The sequence below is a fragment of the Anser cygnoides genome, chromosome 8, assembly GCF_040182565.1.
Source record: "Anser cygnoides isolate HZ-2024a breed goose chromosome 8, Taihu_goose_T2T_genome, whole genome shotgun sequence".
Lineage (NCBI taxonomy): Eukaryota > Metazoa > Chordata > Aves > Anseriformes > Anatidae > Anser > Anser cygnoides.
Window position 1 is genome coordinate 33,476,282 of NC_089880.1, and position 22,966 is coordinate 33,499,247.

At 37.0% G+C, this 22,966-nt stretch overlaps 1 protein-coding gene across 2 annotated transcripts in view; it reads left to right on the plus strand.

The window, feature by feature from the left end:
- The window catches only part of TNNI3K (TNNI3 interacting kinase), a 76,607-nt gene that overhangs the window by 17,017 nt on the left and 36,624 nt on the right, over positions 1-22,966 (plus strand). For both annotated transcript variants that reach the window (XM_067001878.1, XM_067001879.1), the window contains exons 6-17: positions 4,304-4,402; positions 5,589-5,727; positions 9,533-9,677; positions 9,769-9,873; positions 10,504-10,598; positions 11,228-11,377; positions 13,601-13,687; positions 15,599-15,655; positions 16,482-16,574; positions 16,658-16,715; positions 16,826-17,020; positions 17,375-17,479. In XM_067001878.1, coding sequence (XP_066857979.1) covers positions 4,304-4,402; positions 5,589-5,727; positions 9,533-9,677; positions 9,769-9,873; positions 10,504-10,598; positions 11,228-11,377; positions 13,601-13,687; positions 15,599-15,655; positions 16,482-16,574; positions 16,658-16,715; positions 16,826-17,020; positions 17,375-17,479 — 1,328 coding nt within the window. The remainder of the gene's footprint in view (positions 1-4,303; positions 4,403-5,588; positions 5,728-9,532; positions 9,678-9,768; positions 9,874-10,503; positions 10,599-11,227; positions 11,378-13,600; positions 13,688-15,598; positions 15,656-16,481; positions 16,575-16,657; positions 16,716-16,825; positions 17,021-17,374; positions 17,480-22,966) is intronic.

The following is a 22,966-nucleotide window of genomic DNA, read 5'->3' on the forward strand; positions in this document are numbered from 1 at the left end:
AACTGTGATGGTAATTGAAGTGAAGGATGCCTTTTACAGGCAATGAATGGGAGCACAAGATGTTCAGCAAACACCAGTGAAAAAGTATTGAGTTGTAACTCAGCTAGGCAGCTTTTTTTAACCTGGTGATACTAGCTACCCTGAAAACAGTGAGACATTTGCAACGGCTGTGCTTTCTGCCCACGAGTGTCCTTTGTAACAAATTGACGTGACTCATTTTTAGGCTAGAAGAAGTCAAATTAAATGCAACATTTTAAAATTATTAAATTCACAGTGATCTCTTTCCCAGAACAATTCTTTTAGTAAGATTGCACAAAAGTATTTATACTATTCTTTGTCTAGCATCTACTAATATCAGAAAAAAAAAATATTTTAAAAATCCTATTCTTTGGCTATCCTGTAGCAAAAACAATCTTGGGGACATCATGATAATTCAAGACACCAGTACCCGAATCTTCATTGTTTTATCTCTGACATTTGTTTCATATGATTGGACCAGCTAAGATAGAAGAGCATACAAAAACTTATTGCTGGTCTGACATCTGTCCTTATGTCTTAAATGAGAGTGTATATTAAATATTTCAGTATATTTTTTCCTTAGAAAGACAATTAATTGTGTATTCATCAGCAAGTTATTTTTAAAACATTCAGAAACCTCTTTAGCAATTTCTAAATTCAGTCTGATAGGGTTTGTTCTGAAATTCTTACAGATACACAGAGGTAAGCATTATAATATATTAATGCAAAGACACTTGGCTGGATTGATCATATCTACATTTGCAAAATTGGAGGAAATGAGGCAATGAGGAAATGAGGCTGGGGGTTAGGGAAACGTTCTGCACCCAGAGGTGGCCGGGCACTGGGACAGGCTCCCCAGGGATGTGGTCCCAGCACCAGGAGTTCAAGAAGTGTTTGGACAATGCTCTCAGACACAGGGTCTGATTTTTGGGTGTTCCTGTATGGAGCCAGGAGTTGGACTCGATGATCCTTGTGGGTCCCTTCCAACTCAGGACATTTTATGGTTCTGTGACTCCATGACTGGTGCAAGTGCCTTAAGTGTTAAAGCTGTTTTCTCATTTTAATTTTACCTGCTAAAAAGTCAATAATCATTGATTTTATTTTCTTAGAGGAATTCTTATCCCTTGCCCTTGTCCAAAAGACAAAGTTCTTATATATTCTGTGTTGTTTTATTTTGTTGACTCCTTCTAACCTTCAGAGTAGCTTAATTAAATCAGTCTTTGAAGTGAACATAATTGACTGGAATGTTCAAAAAGCTTCTGATTAAACCTCTCATTAAAAAAAAAAATTATGAAGAGAAAACCAATTTTTAACTCACAACAATGCTTTATGGGAGGAAAGGTGAGTAATCACTTCCCTCATTCTACTGGTTGTTCCCTCGTTAACACAGCTCAGGATGCTGTTGGCTGCCATTGCTGCAAGGACGCACAGCTGGTTCGTGTTCAGCCTGCTGGCTACCAGGGTTCCCAGGTCCTTGCCAGCAGAGCTGCTCCTCAGCCAGGCAGTCCACAGATTGTGCTATTGCAGTGCAGGACTTCACATTTGTCCTTGTGGAACATCATATAGGTCACGTTGGTCCACTCTTCCAGCCTGTCTGGGTCCCTCTGGATGGCAAGACTGCCATCAAATACACCAAATTGTTCCCCCGTAATTTGATGTCCTTTGCAAACATGAGGAGAGTGCAGTCCATTACTGCCTCCATGACCACTATTAAAGGTGTTAAACAGGACAGGTCCCAGTGCAGACGCCTGTGGTACTCCACTTGATGCTAGCTTTGGGGTAGAGTACAACTGTTTAATTGATGCCCCCCAGGTCCCATTATTCAACCAGTTTTTTTACCCTGCTAGTTTTGCATCCAGTTATACCATAACATCTCAATTTTGATACAAGAGTATTTGGGAGGTAGTGTTGAAAGCCATGCTGAAGTCAAAGTAAATGCTAAAAGTCATTTAGCCACTTAGCCACTGCTCTCCCCTCACCCACAAACCTACTTGTTTTATCACAGAGCACAGCCAGGCTGGTCAGGCAAGACTTAAACTTGGTAGATCTGCACTGATAGATCTGTAGTGACTGTCCCCAGTCACACTGAGGCATTGAGAGGTTAAAGATCTTTCTTCTATCTTTTTTTTTGTTTTTAATCTGGACTTTGATGTTGACTACAGATCTAAGTTGACAATTGTAGATTTTAGTTCTGTTGACACAGAGTCTGGCTATGGCTGCATGGGATACTTCTCATCTCCAGGATTGCCTTCATTCAGGAGTCCCTTTCCTCCTGCTGTTTTCTGCCTGCTTACTTGCATGTGCTCAGATCTCATATGTCCCTGGAGCAAAACCACAGCAGCCAAATGCAAGCATCAGCATCTTCTGGGATTTGTTTGTCATCTAATTCATGAATGATGCTCGCTGTTTATCCCATTCCCATCAGAAGTATGTCTATCCCTGCCTAATATGCTCCCAGGATATTTTAGTTTCTGAAGAATACTATTTGACAAAGATGTCCAGCATTCCCTGTTAGTACTGAGGTGCTGAAGAATAATTCCACAGGACAAAAGACATAGCAATTGTCTTCTCCCCTGGTCTGCTTTCAGTATAAGGGCTTAGTCCTTGAAACACTTAGGTCTCTTCTATAATGCACTGGGCCTTTTTCTATCCTGTTGAAGTCCCTGAAGAAACAGAATTGGATTTCAGTGCTGTTTCCAGGGGAGGCTTACAGCTGACATCATAACAAAATAGTTGAAATCAATTAGCAACAGACAAACTTGAGTATGTCAGGGAATGGACCTCACACAGAAAATGTATTGTCAGTCACATGGAAAAAAAGTAAATATAAATTTAAATTGTGTAAAGGAATAATGCCTGGACACTAATATTGCGTAGTAACAGGTTTTAGTTCTCTGAGTACTTGAGAATGACATGGATTTAAAGGACCGGCCACATCGTTGTATGTGTGAAATTGTTTGGTGGTCTCAGCTTAGGTACAAGTTGACAGAAATGTGCATCATCATAGCTGGCATTAAATGACATAATCAATAGAAATCTCAATGAGGGGATACAGGTATGAATATAAGCATATAAGCTGGCTATTACCCCTTCTTTGTGATTTCTTTAGACTGCCAGGAAGGTGTTGCCCAGTTACTACTGTACTGTGGGTGATTCACAGTCCAGCAGCCTTTGCTATCATTAGACTCAAACATTTTCATCAGAATGATATGTAGAACTGCTTAGGTAGTGCATGTTGTGAGCCACTGAGTGTTCATGAAGACTCCCTTGTACGAAGAAAAAGAAAAAAGCAGCAGGAAAGGAAGGGAAAGAGGAGAGGAGAGGAGAGGAGAGGAGAGGAGAGGAGAGGAGAGGAGAGGAGAGGAGAGGAGAGGAGAGGAGAGGAGAGGAGAGGAGAGGAGAGGAGAGGAGAGGAGAGGAGAGGAGAGGAGAGGAGAGGAGAGGAGAGGAGAGGAGAGGAGAGGAGAGGAGAGGAGAGGAGAGGAGAGGAGAGGAGAGGAGAGGAGAGGAGAGGAGAGGAGAGGAGAGGAGAGGAGAGGAGAGGAGAGGAGAGGAGAGGAGAGGAGAGGAGAGGAGAGGAGAGGAGAGGAGAGGAGAGGAGAGGAGAGGAGAGGAGAGGAGAGGAGAGGAGAGGAAAAAAGAAAGAATGAGCAGCTTTTTAAGCTTCAATAAATAATCCAAGGCAGTTTCATTTCAGACTTCTATTTTGACAGTTATTCAGAAAGCCAGTGTTTGATAATTAATAGCTGTTTATGACAACGTTGGCCTCCTGAAAGTTGAAAAAGTGATAATTTGAAAGAAAATGCTTAAGGTTATATGTTGAAGCCAAAGGGCTATTATCTTCTAAAATACAAAGAAATCTTTACACAATGAGGGAATTATGCTTGAGGATTTACCTGCATGCATTTACATTTAAAAGGATCTTTCATTCTGTTTTATTTACTTCTGAAAACTCTGATATGTTTACTGCTCTTTGTTCATAATGGTTAAAAGAAAATTAAAGGACAGAGTTGTTTCTGTGCCTTTTGCTTTGCAACTCAAGCTTTTTACTGGCAAACATCTTCAGGCTAATTTATAAAGCATCAGTGACATTCAGTGTTCAGATAAAGTACTGTAAATTAATCACTTTTACATGTTATACATAGTTCTTCACTTTTATATCTTGCTTGTTTAGGGTTTTTTGCTTCTTTTAAACTGGTGATGTAAGGATTAGAAATCTTGTTTTACTAGCTGACCTCATATATACAGTGCTTCTAACTGGAATTTTCTGTTTGTTTCCTTCTAGGCTGTTGATATTCTTTTGCAGCATGGAGCTTATGTGAATGTTCAGGATGCAGTATTTTTCACCCCATTGCATATTGCTGCATATTATGGCCATGAACAGGTAACTAAGTGGAGCAATTTCTGAAAGTTGAGTGTTGGAATACTCCAGGAAACTTCAGGTTTATTGTTAAATATTTTTACTTTACATTTCAGAGGGACCTACCATGAAAAGAGCTCAATTCCTGGTTGCTCTAGAGTCTGAATATTAACAGGAAATATCTACACTTTAGTCCTCTATGCTAGACCCTAGCAAAAATTGGTATCTTCCCCTCTAGGTCTCTTGAAACAAATGATTATCTAGACAGCTCCATTAACCTATAATAGGCTTGGACACATAGACATATTTAATTTGACTCTTATTCATCCCACGTTTCAGAGACTGGATAAGGAATGTAATGTGAGTACACTACCTTAAGTCTCTCTAAGGAAGTGAGTATCATTACCTACTAATAATTGAATGGCAATTCTATTGGTTTTCCTTAGAATTCACAAATCTAATTATAGACACTTTAAAGTTCACGGAAAAAAATATGGATTAGAGAGATGGATTTTCCATGAAGTATGGTGCATATAACAAGTTCAAATGTGCTTGTTTCTTTCACACAGATCATGAACTTATTGAAACACTACCTCAAATCCTGACCAAAGCCGGCATCCAATCTTCTAATTCTCTTCTTTCACTGAAGTATTGTCCATATATGGTTAATGTAGCAATCCATTCATTTGCCCTGAATAGTTCTTTTATGTCAAATGTAATAATGGGTCTATTTTGGCTTATGTAAGTCATTCCCCATACCTTTCTTTGGCTAAAAGCATGTACTCTGGGCCATTTTCAAGTTACAAAAGATGAGCTCTAGGTAGAATGTATTTTTCATTTCAGTGACATGTTACTCAGAGTGCATTGTAGAGTTATAGGAAAAGCTTTTGAAAGAACAGAGACCAGATGCACAGATGATTGAAAATGTTCCACTTCTGTGGTTGAATATCAGCAAGGTGCGAACCATGGATGTGTTCCTGAGATCCTTCTTTTCATATACATGCACCTCATCATCCAGTAACATTAAGAAACTCCTTGTATGGTGGTCTGAAAGATTAGTTTCTTTATTTGCCATAAACCACTTTGAAAAAATAATCACAGTCTTGATGAGATGCCTACATATAGTATTATCCAGTGCAATATTCCATCTGATTTTGTGAAAAGATTTATTTTCATGTGATATTTTAATCAGTCTTGATGAACTAATTAGGTAACTCATCTCTTGCTAAAATTTGGAGCTGATGTGAATGCAAGTGGGGAAGTTGGAGACAGACCTCTCCATTTAGCTTCTGCCAAAGGCTTTCTCAATATTACAAAGCTCTTGATGGAAGAGGGAAGCAAAGCTGATGGTAAGAAAAGATATTTTTAAAAATCATCTTTAACATGGTATTCTATAGATAATCGGGTCTTGAGTCTTGAATTTGAATTTAATTTCCTAACACTTCCTGTGTGTGTGTTTGTCTATTGTCTTTGGGCAACTGAAACCAAGCTAGAGGTGAAAGACAACAGGAGAAAACAAAATTAAGATTTATATACAGAGGTAACATTATTGAGACAGTCATCCAGAGAATGCATGGCTGTGTGGTGTATATTTCCAGTTAAAATTATTTTAATGCATAGTAAACTTTTAGTGAATGAGATACAGATGAAGGGTTTTAAGTCAAAATTATGCAGCAAGTAATTTAAAGTAATTCAGGTGAGAAATTTCACAAGCAATGTAGGAGCAGAAAATAGAATCTTTTTAGCACATCCTTCATTATGCTAAAAAAGCTTCATGTGCTTCATTGTGGAGCATTCACACATACTTTCTCTTATTGGGTTGGACTGATACAAAAGTCTGTTAGCATTCATTTTGGTATTCTATGTAAGTTAGGTATCTATGCATTTTATTTTACAGGCGATCTCACACTTTTACTAGTAAGACTGTAAGATTAAAGTTCAGTACTATGTAAGTTTAAATTGCATGACAGTGGATCTGTCCTCCATTTAATACAAAAATACTTTAAAATCTCAGTCTGGTGGAGACTCTTGTACTCATCTTTAGTAATTCCTGAAACAGTATAGTTATTTGCCACAACTCTCTTCTAACATGTTTTTGATTTATTTTGTTTTGTTTCAACTATGAACTTCTCCTCCTTTGTAAGGCAATATTCCAGTTCACCTGTTTCTTTTTTTTTCCCATTTAGAAATCAAAAAGCTATAAATTAAAACAAAACCCCTCATTCCATGTTGTAATTATATCATTCCAGAGGTAAAGAATATGGCTTGCAAGTACTTGACATCATTTCTAACTGCATAAACAAAGGAGAAGATGTCTGTTTCCTTCCTCTGTCTATCTTACACCTTGTGCTGCAGAAGCTCATGGCTCTAACACCCCTGTCCTTCAGGCCATTCTATGGGTACATATTCTAAAACACTGACGTTTGTTGTTATAAAACTTTGACATTTATTTCCCTCTTATTCATTACATGTCAGAATGAATCTGTCTGGTAACACATCAAAATAAAGGCTTACATGTCACATGAATCCATGAAGTGAAGAATAATTTTAGAATAGAGAAATAAAATGATTTACTTTTGTTTACTCCTTTTCATACAAGACTGCTAGAAAGGTTGGTGGGGACAATTAATTAAATTTTCAGAGCAAAAATTTAGTATAATTTACAGAAATTCCCAGGAATTCTTTTTTTTTCTTTTTATTTAGCCTGAAGCATAATTCATCTTCGGAATTCTCTGTCACTAGACATCAGTGAAGTTACAAGTTCAGCTCAGTTTAAAGGATTGACCATTTCTGTGAACACTCAGTATTACTTCAGAAAGGTTTTAAAACAAGGTTTTATTTTAATATTAATTGTTCCTTATAATAACAGAGAATCAAGACAAGAAGCAACCTCAGAGTGCATTTGGTTTACCCTTCATCCTAAGGAGGGTCAGCTATAGGAAAGAATTGTTCCTGGCAGGTGTTAAAAACCTGCATAGCACAAGTTTGGACACTTCTAATGAATAGATTATTCTTTAGTACTCTATTAATTTCTTGTAAACTGTTTGAAAGATCTGGTGTTAAACCAAATTGAGAACAAAACGTTAGAAACAGTAGAGTGGATATGACATTTCTATCAATTGTGGAATCAACCAGTGTTATTGTTCTCACTCTAAATATAGAAAGGAATTTACTAAGAATCAGATAAATATATGCTCAGTTTTAAAAGTGAACAAAGACCTTCTCTGGATAATGCAAACAGTACTTGCATGTCGCTGCACCAATGGAGAGTTCTGCGTAGAGCCTTACCCGGTTTCCTCTTAGATTCTTACTGTATGAAGAAAGAGGACACGTCAAGTATATCCCTATCTATTTCAGGCATGCCTAGGAAGGCTCCCAGGTGCTGGAATGTAGTTGACTGTCCTGTAAATGGGTATAAGGCTCCCTGGCATAGATGTGGTACAGGGTAACTGGAAGTCTCAAACAATTCCCACCTGAGTTGAGGAGCTTCAAGGGACTGCTCCCCAGCAGGCAGGCTGCATGCAGCTAGCCTTAAAATGATTCGGTACGACTGGTAGATAGCAGCAGTTCTGTGACAGCTGGCCTCAGAGCCAGGAATGTTCCCTGTCATGTTTAATTCATTGGTATGCATACAGCCAGAGTCTCACACTACTCACTTGATAATAACTATTTTCTATAATTATGTTTATGTTATTCTATTACAGAATTATTTTAAAACAGATATTCATAATAGATGTGTAGGATTTGTGTTTGTTATGCTAAAATAACATCAGTCAAAATTAGATGGTTTCAGAAATGTGGTTCTGTTTCTGTGTTATAACCGAAACATTTTAATCTAATGGATTACTTACTGGTAGGTGTCCAAGAGCTTTGCTGAACCAGGACCCAAGCCTTCAAGAAGGAGTCTTGGTCTGACTGAAAGCTAATTGAACTGACTAATTTTTTTTTAATTCTCTCATTGCTTGCTAATGTTATCTACCCTACAACAACCCATCTGTTGCCCCCAAAATGTCTGAGAATTTATGCTTAATTGAGAGGTATTTAGAATGAATTAATTTCAGTTTTCTTTTGCTTTTAGTCTTATTCTGTTGTGTGGTGATTAAAGCAACTGTTTTTGCAGCTAGAAGGATACAAGAATAGGTATTCAGCAATTTAGTACAAATACTTTTACCTTCTATTTTATGATAAGTCATGTGCAATGTGCAGAATGCATGATTTTGTGATTTAAAGTGCTGGAAGGGCATTTATCTTAAAAGAGGAAGACCTCTGTATTGCACGTTTTTTATTTTACATGTGAAAATATGTTCTACAGAGACAAATACCATTCCCGCCTATAAGAAATATTCAATAACTCTAGTTTTGCCAATTCTAATATATAGTTTAATGCTATGTAAAAGAACGCTTCTGTCATTTTAAATATCTGGCACACATATATAATCATCTTTGGAGGGGAAATTAAATACTGAGCAAAATGGAAATGTTGGAAATCCAGAAATTTGAGTGAATGCTCCCCTTCCTCTTTTGCATTTTATGCATTTATATTTTAGTTGTGTCTATGAAAAAAATATCCTATTGTGTCTCCTTTATTTTTAAGGTATTTTTTGTCACTGTATATCTGATTTTATTCTTTTATTCTACTGGTGACACTCGAAGATAACAGAGTCCTTAAAAACAAGTGCATTTTCCTCTCATAAGAGCGCCAAAGACATATGTTTCATCGTAGTATTTTTAATTAACAGCTATTGTTCCATTCAGTTGAAAAAACTTCAGTGGGTAGCTTTCTTACATAGAGTAGCTATGAATCTTAGTTTTACTTAACATTGTACTACGTACAACAACAGTTGTTCTGTCTACAGGTGATATGTAATCCTTGTTTAATTCCTGGAAAGCTACATGAAAATATTCAATACATCTGTTACTGGAAAAAAGCAGTTATATAACTTTAGTCCGAAAAATGGTCTAGACAAGGTAGTATAGATGATCCCAATTAATGCAGCTCACAGAAATTTCAAATTTAAAGAAAAATAATAATATTTTAGTAGAAGATATTTTCATAATGTATATGCAATATACATAAAGTATTATTGAATATTCAGAACAAGTTATGTTAAGTATAAAATATTTTCTTTGGTCTCTTTCTGGCTCAAATGACAGTGAATGCTCAGGACAACGAAGATCATGTTCCTCTGCACTTCTGCTGTCGATTTGGACACCATGAAATTGTAAAATTCTTACTCCAGAGCAGTTTTGAAGTTCAACCACATGTAGTTAATATCTATGGAGACACACCTTTACATCTGTGAGTCATGTGGAGAAGCTCTGTTTTACGTAGCTTGGGCCTAATTAAAAAGTTGGCATTGTTAACAACTCTTTACTGACTTCGTCTTCAGTGCTTGTTACAGTGGAAAGTTTGAAGTTGTAAAGGAAATAATTCAACTCTCAGGAACAGAAAGTCTCACTAAAGAAAATATATTCAGTGAAACGGCTTTCCACAGGTGAGATATTTAAAATACCATTATCAATAGAATAGCACTTACAGATGCGTGCAGTGCAACACCTGAAATAACAAGCATCTCACCAGCCAGGTGAAGAACAAAGTAGTGAGCTCAACATGGATATTACGTTTATATCTTGACATACAGGAGAGGACATGGATTAAGAGGTACAACCAGACTGTGATCAAGGAGAAGGAACAAGGCAGAGAAGGAAATGTAGGAAGGGCATCAGGTCCACCAACATCTATATGAATAATAGTTTCTCTTTCTGTCCAGTTTGGAAGCTGACTGGAGTTCTGCCCAGAAACCTTCTGGATTCTAGATGTTCTAACCTAGAAATGAGGTGGTGGAACACAGTTTGCTTACAATGTTGTGAGACTGCGAAGTGTTATATAAGAGAACTCTGAAAAGCAGATTTTATTAATTTATACAAGAATAATTAGAATGCTCATGAAACAACAGACATGAACCTATTTGCTTTGGTGGATTAATCATGCATTTGCATTTCTAAAGATCCTTTATTCTGTTACGCCATTTTTATCTCTTTGTAATTCTTTTTAAATCTTTGGCTACACAAAGTATTTGTCCTCTCATGGACTGTAGCATTCACTTTTCCTTTCACTTTTGCAGTGCTTGTACCTATGGAAAGAACATAGAACTTGTAAAATTTCTTCTTGACCAGAATGTTGTAAGCATAAATCACCAGGGAAGAGATGGACATACAGGTAACATCCTCATCTTTATTGTGTATTAGTGCATATACCAAAACCAAAAAAAATTGCCATACACACTCAGGATTTCCAAGGTAACTAACACGGTAATTCAATGATCAGCATCCAATTACCTCTCAGAGAGATCTGATTTTTTTTAAAATACATTTTCAAACAGGCTTAAAAGTGCTGAGTTCAGTGAGGATATGCCAGCTTGTATATGACTAGTAAAACCTGATGTAAAGTGATTCTCCCATAGTTAGACTTCTAAGCAGGTCTAAGAATTGGGCCTATTATTCTGCTAGGGACGGTGCATAGAGGATGTAGTGTCTAAAGGGCTGCATGCCTCCATGTCTCTACTACAGGCAAAGAAAAAAAAAAAAAGGCTTCTTTACTTCTACTTGTTTTTCCTCAAATGCAAAGTTGTTAAATGTGATTTGTAGGTGGTAGAGTAAACGCTGACATGTTGTATAGCAGGCAATAGATTGGTTCTTGCAGCATTATTTTTCCATCTCCTGCCTCAGGTTTTTGTTTCATAATATATTCCTTTATCAGGTAAATTAGTTTATTCTTTATAGGTGTTGCTGCAAGTCCTATTATGGTGTTCTGACAGTTGTCCTTACCATGCTTCTCTGATGTTCTAGGATTACACTGTGCTTGCTATCACGGTCATATTCGTCTAGTACAGTTTTTACTGGATAATGGAGCTGATATGAATCTGGTAGCTTGTGATCCCAGCAGGTCCAGTGGAGAAAAGGATGAGCAGACCTGTTTGATGTGGGCTTATGAGAAAGGTATTTCAATTTTCTGGTTTTCACTACAAAATTCATAGGAACAGCATAGGCAGGAGATAAGAGCACAAAATAACCCTTCAGTCCCTGTAGACTGAGAGCTCTCACCATCTGCTTTCTAGTTCATGGCATGAAGGGTTATAAAAACAAGCCCTTATTTTTATCTTCCCAGATATTCTGTTGAACATGAATTTACTTCAACACAAAGTCAAGGACAGAAGTATTTATGTGCTGCTAAAACAGGAAACAGAGCCTGTTCAGAAAGGCTGCTGGGACATACGTGAAGAGCTTTAATTTTATTAATGAAGGAGGCATTAAAAGGAACAACACATCAGAGTTAGCAATCTTCAGTTCTTGCAAATGTGGATCAAAGCAGAGCATTTTCCATGGTTCCTGGTATACCGTCCATATGTCAGCTGCACAGTGTGTTGGGTTTATGTGGCAAGGGATGGGTAGCAGGATGATCTGCAGGAGTGGCCTCTGTGAGAAGACACCAGGAGCTGCCCAATGTCAGAAAAGAGCCAGGTCTAGTCAGCTCCAAAAGGGACCCACTGCTGGCAAGAGCTGAGCCAATGAGCAATGCTGGCTGTGCCTCTGGGAGAGCAAAATAAAGAAAAGGTAAAACCTGCTGCACAACAGCAGTGAGAGGAGCAAGAAAAACATGAGAGAAACAATCCCACAAACACCAAGGTCAGTGAAGAAGGAGGGGAAGGGCTGCTCCAGGTGCCAGAGCAGAGGATCCTTTGCAAGCCATGATGGATGGACCCCGTGTTACGGACCCATGTTGGGGCAGTTTATGAAGGACTCCCATGAGTACTCAACAGCCATGTATTTATGTGGACTACCCTGCAGTTTATTATTCCTGGCATTGCCATGCTTATGGACTGTGAAAGGATATTTAAGTAGTCTCTTAATTGCTTTAGTGACGAAGTTTCCATCTTCGGGCTAGCATTTATGTTAATTTAATCAATAACACTTCAAACATTTATCTCAAGCGTCCTATGAGTTTGGATGTCCATAAAGCTGTTATCTGTAGAAACCTGTCCTTGATTTAATTTCCTATGTTTTAGAGAAGTATTCCTCTTCCGACACTCTTTGGTGTGAGCTCATGTTCCTAGCAGCATACTGAGCCAGCAGAACATCTTTCCTGGAGAAGATAGTTTCTAATAACAGAATGAGAGGGGAAAAAAAAAAAAAGGCTTACTTACCTTTTCTGCTTTGTCACTGAGCAGGCAGGAAACTGCTCCAATTAAATGGAGCTGCAAGAGCTATTGAAATTAAAGATAGCAGTTGGTACATGATCAAAGCATCATGACCTTATTGCAAAAGCATGAGGTCTTTTTCTTCTTGCCTGCTCTCATATTTGTAAGCAGCAATCAGGAACATTTCCTATTGGCTTGTGTGTATGAATAAGCAATGCTGAGCCCAGCCCTTTACAGTGAATACAAAACAAGAACTCCAAAATGCTGTTTTTTCTGTATGTTTTCCAGGGAATGGGGAAAAATACAAGTTAAATTTGGAGGACTCTGGGACATTCCCCCATCCTCCAAACCATTGCAGTACTATTTATTATGAGAATGATTGTAATGAAGTAAAACAGGAGACTTTAAGGGCCTTTCAAAAACATGATATTGGCAAAATATTCTGTACAAAAAATACTGTAGAAAAATAAATAAACAAATAAATAAAAAGAGAGCTTTGAAAGGCTTAGAAAGGATTTTTGAGCATTACCAAGCAGAATTTTGTACATCAGACATCTAAGAGACTGAGTATATTGTGCGCACACAGACCTCTGGTTCTTTACAAGAAGAATGACGAGTATAGCAACTGTCTACAGCAATATAGTGTAAACATTTTGTCCAGTTTAGAACACCATAACTGAAATATTTTCAGGCATTGGTTTCCCTTCTAAGGCTTCTTGAAGACTACGATCAACCTCCATTCATATATTTCTGCAGCAGTTTTTTTTTTTTCTATTGCCATGTATCACATGTTAGTATTAGGTGAACTCAAAATAATATGCTTGCTTTTATTGGTAGGTATTTTCCCAGTATTTCTGTAGTTAAAAATTATATTAAATTTTAGATTAGCATTGCTGCATCCTTGCTTACATGTTTTAGAGACACAGTTCTTTTTTTTTTCTTTTAATCCCCTGATTTTATATAAATTGATTTTTAAAGTGACTATTGAGTTTACCTACAAACACTATATTCCCTCTTTCTTTAGGTCATGATGCCATTGTGACCCTTCTGAAGCATTATAAACGACCTCAAGATGAATCACCATGTAATGAATATTCACAGCCTGGGGGAGGTATGGTCTGAGAAATCACTTTAATTGCCAATCGAATGGTCTGATCCAAAGACCACTGGGAGTCTCTGGGAGTGTTCCACCAATGTGAAGGAGCATTGGATCTATTCTGTGTGGCACAAAGAAAACTAGTGTCATGAGAATCCCCATTTTCCACGTATCATATATCCCCTTTTTCTGTCAAAATTCTTCCTTTATCTGAAAATAGAATTGTCAGTTTCTATTCCTCGCTAGGAAGAAAAGCTAAAAGCTGTGAGATGATCATTTCCTAGTAATCATTACTCATAGCTTTTTACATCCTTAATACCTTGTTTAGCCATTCTCTTTTTGTTGTCTACCTCTGATGTTTCTTTGATTACTGACATTCAGTATATTTCCATGCTCAGTCCCTTTCATATTTTTTAATATCTTTAGATATCTAATTCACTCTTGGGAAGAATTAGTTATCCTTTTTTGCTACAAAATTACTCATTTGTATTGGCATCTGTATGGCAAGTGGCAAGAAGAATATTAATTCAAGCAGATAGATAAAACATTTTACAGTGTTTTGAGAATGTTCCTATGGAGGAGGTAAATATGTTATACATTGCAGCTTGTCCAGGTCATTGACTTCCTGTCACGTAAATAGGAAGAACCCGACAGTCAGCAACAGGATCATTCTCCTTCCTACCTTTCCATATCTACAGAGGAGTTTAACTTGTTCCAGGTTTAGGTTTTGTACATATCAAGTTCATGTAAATCTTTAGAGGACCAAGTTTATTCATGCATTGGACATCCTTTTTGGCATTAAAACATCCAGAGGGACTTTTAATGTTGACTGTTAAAAAGAATTCAGCTCCAGTTTAAGTAGAAAAACAAGATGAAATTTATGGTACACAAAGCTGAGGTCTTTTGAAACATCTACTTAGTGAGCTGAACAGACCAATTTACTGGCAGCCCAATTGTCAGAATTTATTAATACGATCTGAGTACCTTTACAAAATCTGATATAAAACACTACATTGGCCCTTCTTAACATTAGTGAAATTCAATATTGTTCTACAGAGTTTAGTGAAGCTATAAACAAATCACATTCAAGAATCTTAGAATGGTTTGCTTTGGAAGGGACCTTAAAGATCATATAATTCCAACCCACTGCCATGGGCAGGGACACCTTTCCCTAGACCAGGTTGCTCAAAGCCCCATCCAACCTGGCCTTGAATACTTCCAGGAATGAGGCATCCACAACTTCTCTGGGCAACCTCTGCCAGTGCCTCATCACCCTCTGAGTAAAGAATTTCTTCTATCTAATCTAAACCTACCCTCTTTTAGTTTAAAGTCATCCCCCCTTGTCCTGTCCCTACACTCCCTGACAAAGAGTCCCTCCCCAGCTTTCCTGTAGCCCCCTTTAGGTACTGGAAGGCCACTGTAACGTCTCCCTGCAGCCTTCTCCAAGCTGAACAACCCCAGCTCCCTCAGCCTGTTCTTGTAGGAGAGGTGCCCCAGCCCCTTGATCATTTTTGTGGCCCTCCTTTGGACGTGTTCTAATACTTCCATGTCCTCCTTGTGCTGGAGGCCCCAGAGCTGAACACAGTGCCCCAGATGGAGAGCTACTCACAAGAGCAGAACAGAGGGGGAGAATCACCTCCCTCACCAGCTGGCCATGCTTCTGATGCGGCCCGGGATACAGCTGGCTTTCTGGGCTGCAAGCACACATTGCCAGCTCATGTCAAGCTTCTCTTTGACCAATGCAGCAATATAACATGCCACAATCTTTTGTTTGTGAATACTTGTATGTATGTTCATCCTGGTGTTGGTTTTGTTGTTCTTGTTGTTCTTTAAGCAATCATTGCCTTGTTAATTTATCTGTATAATTATCAGTATGCTTATACTATCTTTGAATTCCATAAAACTCATTCTGTTCTTTTATTTCAGATGGTTCCTATGTGTCAGTTCCATCCCCTCTAGGAAAAATTAAAAGCATGACTAAAGGTATTCTCAATGGCAAGGGAAAACTCAGAGTTTTATACTCTTCTACCCAAGGTGTTTTTCAGCCTAAATGTACCACACAAGATTAATTATTCCTGGATTTCTTTTCATTCAAAAATGTAGTGTTGTGCATAAGCAGTAGCTATATCTCCCTAGGATAATTTCAGGAAACAATTATGTTGAAATTTTTCTTCTTGGTGTCTGCAGAGGTGCTCAACAGCACGATAATTCCTCTATGCGTCTTACTTTCATTTTCTTTAAAATGTATATTTTGTTGGTTTTTAGGAGAAAGGGCTGTGAATTAGTACTTATGAAATACACACACATCCATGAATAAATTGCTTTATTCTGAAACACCTGTAGATAAAACATTCAGATGAATATCTGTACTTCAAAATATTTCACTTTTGGTGGTCCTTTCAATTTTCTATTTCAAGTGGTCAGTCTGGGTTTAATCAAATCCTTATGTCCTTTACATAGCAGCATTGAAATGTTCCATTGAGAAATATTCTGATGAACTTTATAGTAATAAGCCAAATAGATTAACAAGAGAGAGATGTTTGTTAACTAAATTAAGTTGCAAAATTCAGATTCTGTATGTATGTAAGATTTTAAACCCAAGAAGGCCCAAGGCATCTGTAATGTTGCAATTATTTATTTGTTATTGGGGTTTATTTTGAAAGAAAAAGGAATAGGATTACCAGGCAACCACTTTACAGGAGAAAAATCAGTTTTTACTTTGTAATGGTTTTGTGAAGTTAAATGCTTATATTCTGTACTTCTGTGTGACCCTGCATTTTACCAATAAGATAACTGTTTTCTTTTGCAGAAAAGGCAGATGTTCTTCTCCTCCGTGCTGGTTTGCCATCGCACTTCCATCTTCAGCTCTCTGAAATAGAGTTCCATGAGATTATCGGCTCAGGTACCAGAAATAAGAATGCCTCCATTTTAAATGTCTGATGTTCATAAGAAATACCTTATCATATTTATTTTAAATTATTTTAGGGTCTTTTGGAAAAGTATATAAGGGACGATGCAGAAATAAAATTGTAGCAATTAAACGGTAAGCTTGCCAGCCTTTTCCATTCCACTTGGTTGATGACTTAGTTTGAAGTATTTTCATAATGATTTTATTATGTTTTTGTCTTAATTTTGTCTCATGTAAATTCTAAGCTACCGAGCCAATACCTACTGCTCCAAATCTGATGTGGACATGTTTTGCCGTGAAGTTTCCATTCTCTGTCGACTGAATCATCCATGTGTCATCCAGTTTGTTGGAGCTTGTTTAGATGACCCAAGTCAGTTTGCAATAGTCACTCAGTATATTTCTGGAGGATCACTCTTCTCCCTGCTTCATGAACAGAAGAGGTATTACACTTGGTCTTTGCTAGGGCTTGTGGTACAGAATTTGAAAGACAAGTAAATTTGTACTGATGTGAATGCTAATCATTTCACTATGAAACAATAGTAAAAGGAACACAATAGAAAAAAATTGGCTTTGATTCCGATTATTGGGTGCACAAGGGAAATTAATAACTAATCAAAAAAAATGTAGTCATTTTGTTATATTCTATACATTTACATTACACAGATTATATAATATTATTTTGTATTCAAAACAACATTAAAGGTTCCAGGATTTACAGATAAGAATGATTTACATTTATTTTTGTCTGTTTATTAACTTTGAGTAATACTATATTTTTTTTTTTCAATATATAGAACTCTCGATCTGCAGTCTAAATTAATCATTGCTGTAGATGTAGCTAAAGGTATGGAGTACCTCCACAATCTCACACAACCAATCATACATCGTGATTTGAACAGGTAACTGTCTTTCTTTATTCTAAAATTCAGGGAATATGAAGCTTCAAAGGAACAGCAATGGTCTACAGTCTCACCTATGCTTGCAGACTCTTGTAACTGTGTGGTATCTCATTAAAACTCTTGGAGCTTGGAGGAGGGTCTGCTTGCATCAGTTGGACTGGGTAAATGGAACATGATACTTTCACATTTACTGGAGGCTTTAATACATTTTACTTGAATGACTTGACACATAGTAGTCAATTTCATGCTAATAATTAATTGACAGATTTCTTATCTGAAATTGCGAACTATTTACATCCTATTTGTATATATTAATCGTGCAGGATTGCTTTTTTACAATTTATGCAATGTGGTATATCCTCCCAGTGTATATTTGGAATCCAAGGAATTATATGATTCATTTCACCAATTACCCCTCTAATAATTTGGGACCTAATTTAAAATAGTCACTAGTCCCCCTAAGGTCAATAACAGAAATACTTCTTGACCTGCAGAAGGCAATCCCTCCATTCATCTTAGGAGCCTGTCTTGAAATGGGATGAGCCTAGGCGTGTTCCAGGAGGGAGTAGCCAGCTAGTTTAGATTAACTGCCTAATGCTTATACTCGCACTGTTACATTAGGTAGTCTACATTAGAGTCAGTCTAGACTGACAAGGGAGTCTGCCTGAGTCGGTTACCCAGATTTCCCTCTGGAAGTGAAACTGATTTGAAATATACTCACTGTTTTTATGCAAACTTCATGAGACACATTTGCTGAACTGTAATTTTCACTGAAGGATGCAACTGTTAAAAACAAACAAACAAACAAAAAACTATCTTCTTACATTTGGCCCACCGATGTTCAGTATTTCTTAGAAACAAGAAACATTTCTACTGAGTGGAATTTCTTTGTGTTATATCTATACCAGAATTCACTTAAACTAGCCATTCTGTGCTAAATTCTGCTTTGGGAGCAGACTAATCAAAATTACCTATAGGTATATATCAAGAAAAGCAACTAGACAAAGAAGTTAGTGCTGAACAGCTGTTGCACTTTTTGGCCACAGTAGGTTGTTTGCAAACAGCTCCTTCAAGTATATATATGATCACTGTGACAAGAAAGTTCTACGGAAATAATTTTTTAAAAAGTAGGATGAATTGAGTTACAAAATGGGTTTTCTTCAGTATCAGGCATACCTTTCTTCATTTGCCATTTGTTTTACTGCTTGTTTTAAATAGAATTAAGAAGTGTTCATTTTGTTTATACCTCAAGTGATTGGTCCTATAGGGTTATGATGATACAATGAAGAACATTTGCCCATGTCTTGCTCCAAGTTTTCATTTCCTAGCAATATTGAAAGGTGCATTGAAAAATTCCTTGTGAAATACACTCATTTTGGGGGGAAAAGGAGATTAATTTTTCCCTTGCTGAGTGAAAAAGTAAACTGATTGTGAGACTATGCCTAGCTCAGGGTTCTGGTATCAATTTGTGAAGGAAAGATATAAAAGAGACAGCAAGCCATTTTCTGTACATTGGTATTGGCATCTTCAAGAGAAGAACATGGCCTTCATACATGAAAGGTTCAGTTTTCTTGCTTCGAGTGTACCTACAGTGACAACACTACAAAGGACACCTATAAATTAAGGGACTTCAAATGGTTATATATTTGAAGGACAAATACATTTGTTCTTTATAAATGGGAGTTTTCTTGAGATTTAAAGCATGACATGAATACCGGGGAGGGGGGAGGGAGGAAGAGAGAGAATAGATCTGTATATAAGAACAGTCATAGACATGCAAGCCAAAGCTGACCTCACTTGGCATCCTTTCTCTTGCAGGGGCCCATTGTGAGAAATTTGAGAGCCAGGCATATATATAACGATTATATTATATATGAATTATATCTGAATTTTCTCTCAGTCCCCAAGAAATTTTGCTTCAAAACAGTACTTTTAAAAATGCTCTTGAGGTCCCTTTATTAAATGAAATATCTCTATTTGTGGTTATGAAAGAAAAAAAAATCCCTGCATACTGAAGAAGTTAAACAGAAATTAACCTCTTGTAACCATTGCCAATTACACACCCAATTACTTGATTTAGATGTGCAGATATGGTGTTTCTGTGTGGATATGATGTTCATATGATGTTTAGGAGAATATTGATGACCTGATTTATTTATCTGTATATACTGACTGTATGGAGACCTAATAGAAGTATATTAGTATAAACCATATTCTGCAATTTTACTGTAACAGAGCTACATAAAATTTGCCAAATTTTATTTTATACGTTGCTTTGATTGACTGAACACTTTCAAAGCTATGTCAATTATCAAAATTCTTGTAGCCTAAGAAAGTCTAAACCTACATTTTAGAGGCCTTTGAAATGCTTTATTTTGACAATTTAAATAATTTTTTCTATTCTTGCTATTCTTTTAATTTTTACTTCTAAGTTTTTAAGTGAAACTAAGAACTTAATTCTAAAAAAAAAAAAATTGAATGTTTCATCACATGAACAAGTGTAATTCTGTTGAGAAATATCTGCTCCCCATTTTTATTCAATGAGGTTATGCTCCATAAAATGTTCTGAGTCAATGCAAAACAAAACAGTTCACAAAAATCACTTATTCACACATTTCCATGAATTAGCAGAAGACACTGGGACAGTCAAACTCCAAAGTGCACTTTGAATTCTCTTTCAATGCATTTTGAACTGATTACAATTATCAAATGATTTGGCTGCAAAGTTTTGCAGGACAAAAGTCTGACCAGTTAAGGAGGAATTCAGGTTTCAGGGAAATCTTACAAGGGATAGAACAAAGTGTATTCGTGACTACATTTGTAAATAATGCCTGTCTCAAGCACAGGCTGTCAGTGCAACGCTGATCCAGGTGAGAATCCTCCATCTTTGTTTTACCAGCTGAGCAGTATTTGGTCGTTGTGCAGCGTAATCTGGCAGTCAGAAACTACTCAGATCATGCCTTCACCTTCAGAGCAAAGACAGGCAGTAAGTGGACAGGCTGTCCACTCTGCCGCATTTATATCTGCCCTGACAGTGGCATGCTGAGAGAATCCAAAAAATAAAAATTAAAAAAAAAAAAAATGGTGAGCCCCAAGTATGTTCCCTCCATGCACCTGTTGGCTGCTCTTAACCAGGTGGTGCTTTTACTAAAGGAAATGTTGCAGCTCTTGATCTTCTTAACAGCTTAAAATATCTTCTCCACAGGTGGCAGATTACCATCAAGTCTCTTCTTTCTTGTTGTGTTACCAGTTCCTTATATCATAGTTTTCTAGTTTTCAGGGGTATGTCCTGAATTAAGTCAGCTTTTGATAAAGTCAACTAATGTTTTGTCAGTTTCTGTCTCCCAGTCTTGCTGCTTCTCCTTAATATAGAGAATGCTCAGTCCTGACAGTTTGGCATTTTGGAGACTATCTTTGTTATAACAGAGATGATGAAATACTGGACACAATTCACTTGTTTCTGTCTTGTTGTTTGGATTTCCCATTAAGGCATATACTTTCTTCTACTGTTTTGGAAAGATGGATGCAAACAGTTTTTTAATCTGTTTGGTTATTTTGGAGTTGTTGGAGTTTTTAATTTTCCACTTGAGAATTCTCAGTTTATTTATAGCATAGCACAGTGCTTTCAAATAACAGTCATTTTCTTTCATTACTTGATTTCCCTCCCATTGTTTGTTTTGTCTTTTTTTTCTTTACTTTAAATATTTCCCCATAATTACCAGTTTATATCACTGTTTATTCGTTTATTTGATACATTTGTTACAGTTAAAAACATCTATGATTGGATCACTTGTAAGAGGTAAGATCTAGTGCAGGTCTGTGCACTCATTCATTTATCTTTGCTGATACCTGAGTTCTCAGAAGGTCTCTTCTTGCTTTCCTAGCTATGAAAATAGTATCATGATGTGCATATTATAGTGAAGGATGGTGAAATACCTAACTGTATTGAATTGTGAGATATTTACGTAAAAATGCCTCCTTTTGCTAATGATAAAACATGCTTCTTGGTTCTGCTAGTCTTCTAATACAAAAGTATTCTGACTGGGAATTTTTGGGCTTTGCTCTCCCACGGGATATCTGCACAATGGTGTGAACAATTTCCTGCCTTTTAATTGTCATCATTTTCTTTTACAAGGTATCCCATCTAAGTCCTCAGTATTAAGAGGAGTTTTCAGTTCTTCAGTTTGGGTCCAAGTCAGGAATGCTAACAGTTTCTAACTATGCGCCCTTTGGCAAATGGATCCTAGCCCATCTTGTACAACAAAGTCCGGACTAAGGGGAAAGAGAAACTGCTGATATTATAAACTTCCTGTTGAGTGAGGAAGAGCTTGGCACTGGACAGATGTTATCTACATTAAACTTTTTTCTCAAAAAAATATAGCTGTTTATAACATCAAGGTGGCTCCACCAGTCCTAGAGACTTTTGAAAAAGTTAAAGAAAAAAGCTGGTTCAGGCCTTAATGAGTGTCCAATTTTTAAATTAAAGGTGGATTCACTAGAAGTTGCTGTGCACAAAGCAACCTGGATATCAACCTGCAAAAATGACCAGTTAGAAGAATGGCTTCTTACTACCTTATTTTTATTTTTTCCTTTATGTACCTATAAAATACCATATACCTAGATTCTCCACTGCATAGCATCAATGTCCTCCTCCTAACACTCAAGATTCCTTCTTGTCATGCCACTATCTCTGACTTTACACATCTTCTACTTTCTTACTGTGTCTCCTTCATATAACCACATACTTTCATAGTTTACTTTCAGGCCATCAAACTTTGGAGCTCAGAGTGAGATGCTTTCTTTTGGAGCTGGGCTTCTTGTCTCTATCATGGCACAAGCCAAAACCCCCACATCTGAATGCTACAGTCTAAGTAACTCTCTCAGGACTGCAAAAGATCCAAACCTTATGGTTCAGTGTTATGCCTTGTCACTACTGTCTGTTAGAAAACTGCTTCTGCACAAAAGGATTTTTAAATAATGTTTTCCACACACACAAAAAAGTGTCTCACTAGAGAGCCCAAAAGTATATCATTGCCTAACAGAACTTATTCCAGATCATATTTGTAAGGGTCAAAAGATAAATTGCTATAAGGACATCAGTGTAGCTGATGTACAGTGCTGAGAGTAGCTTAACTTTTGAAACTTTTTAGTGTAAGAGCAGAAGTCATGTTTTCAGCATGAGTCCCAGTCAGCCCACAGACACAATTACTAGATGAAAATCTTTATGATAACTGAACAGAAAGACCAAGAATGAAATTCTGACCCTTTCGTGTTAAGTTTTGCCAGTGGCTTCTCAGAAGCCATATATTTTTTTTTTACCTTTCATTTTCATATAGCTTGTAACCCTCTACGTGAGTTCTGAAATCTAATGCAATGCACATAATGCATTAAATGAATCTGCAACATGGCTTGATGGAACAGAGAAGAAAACGAATCTTTCATGTCTCTACCCTGGAAAAGGGGTTATCCTTCTGCCGTTTTAAGAAT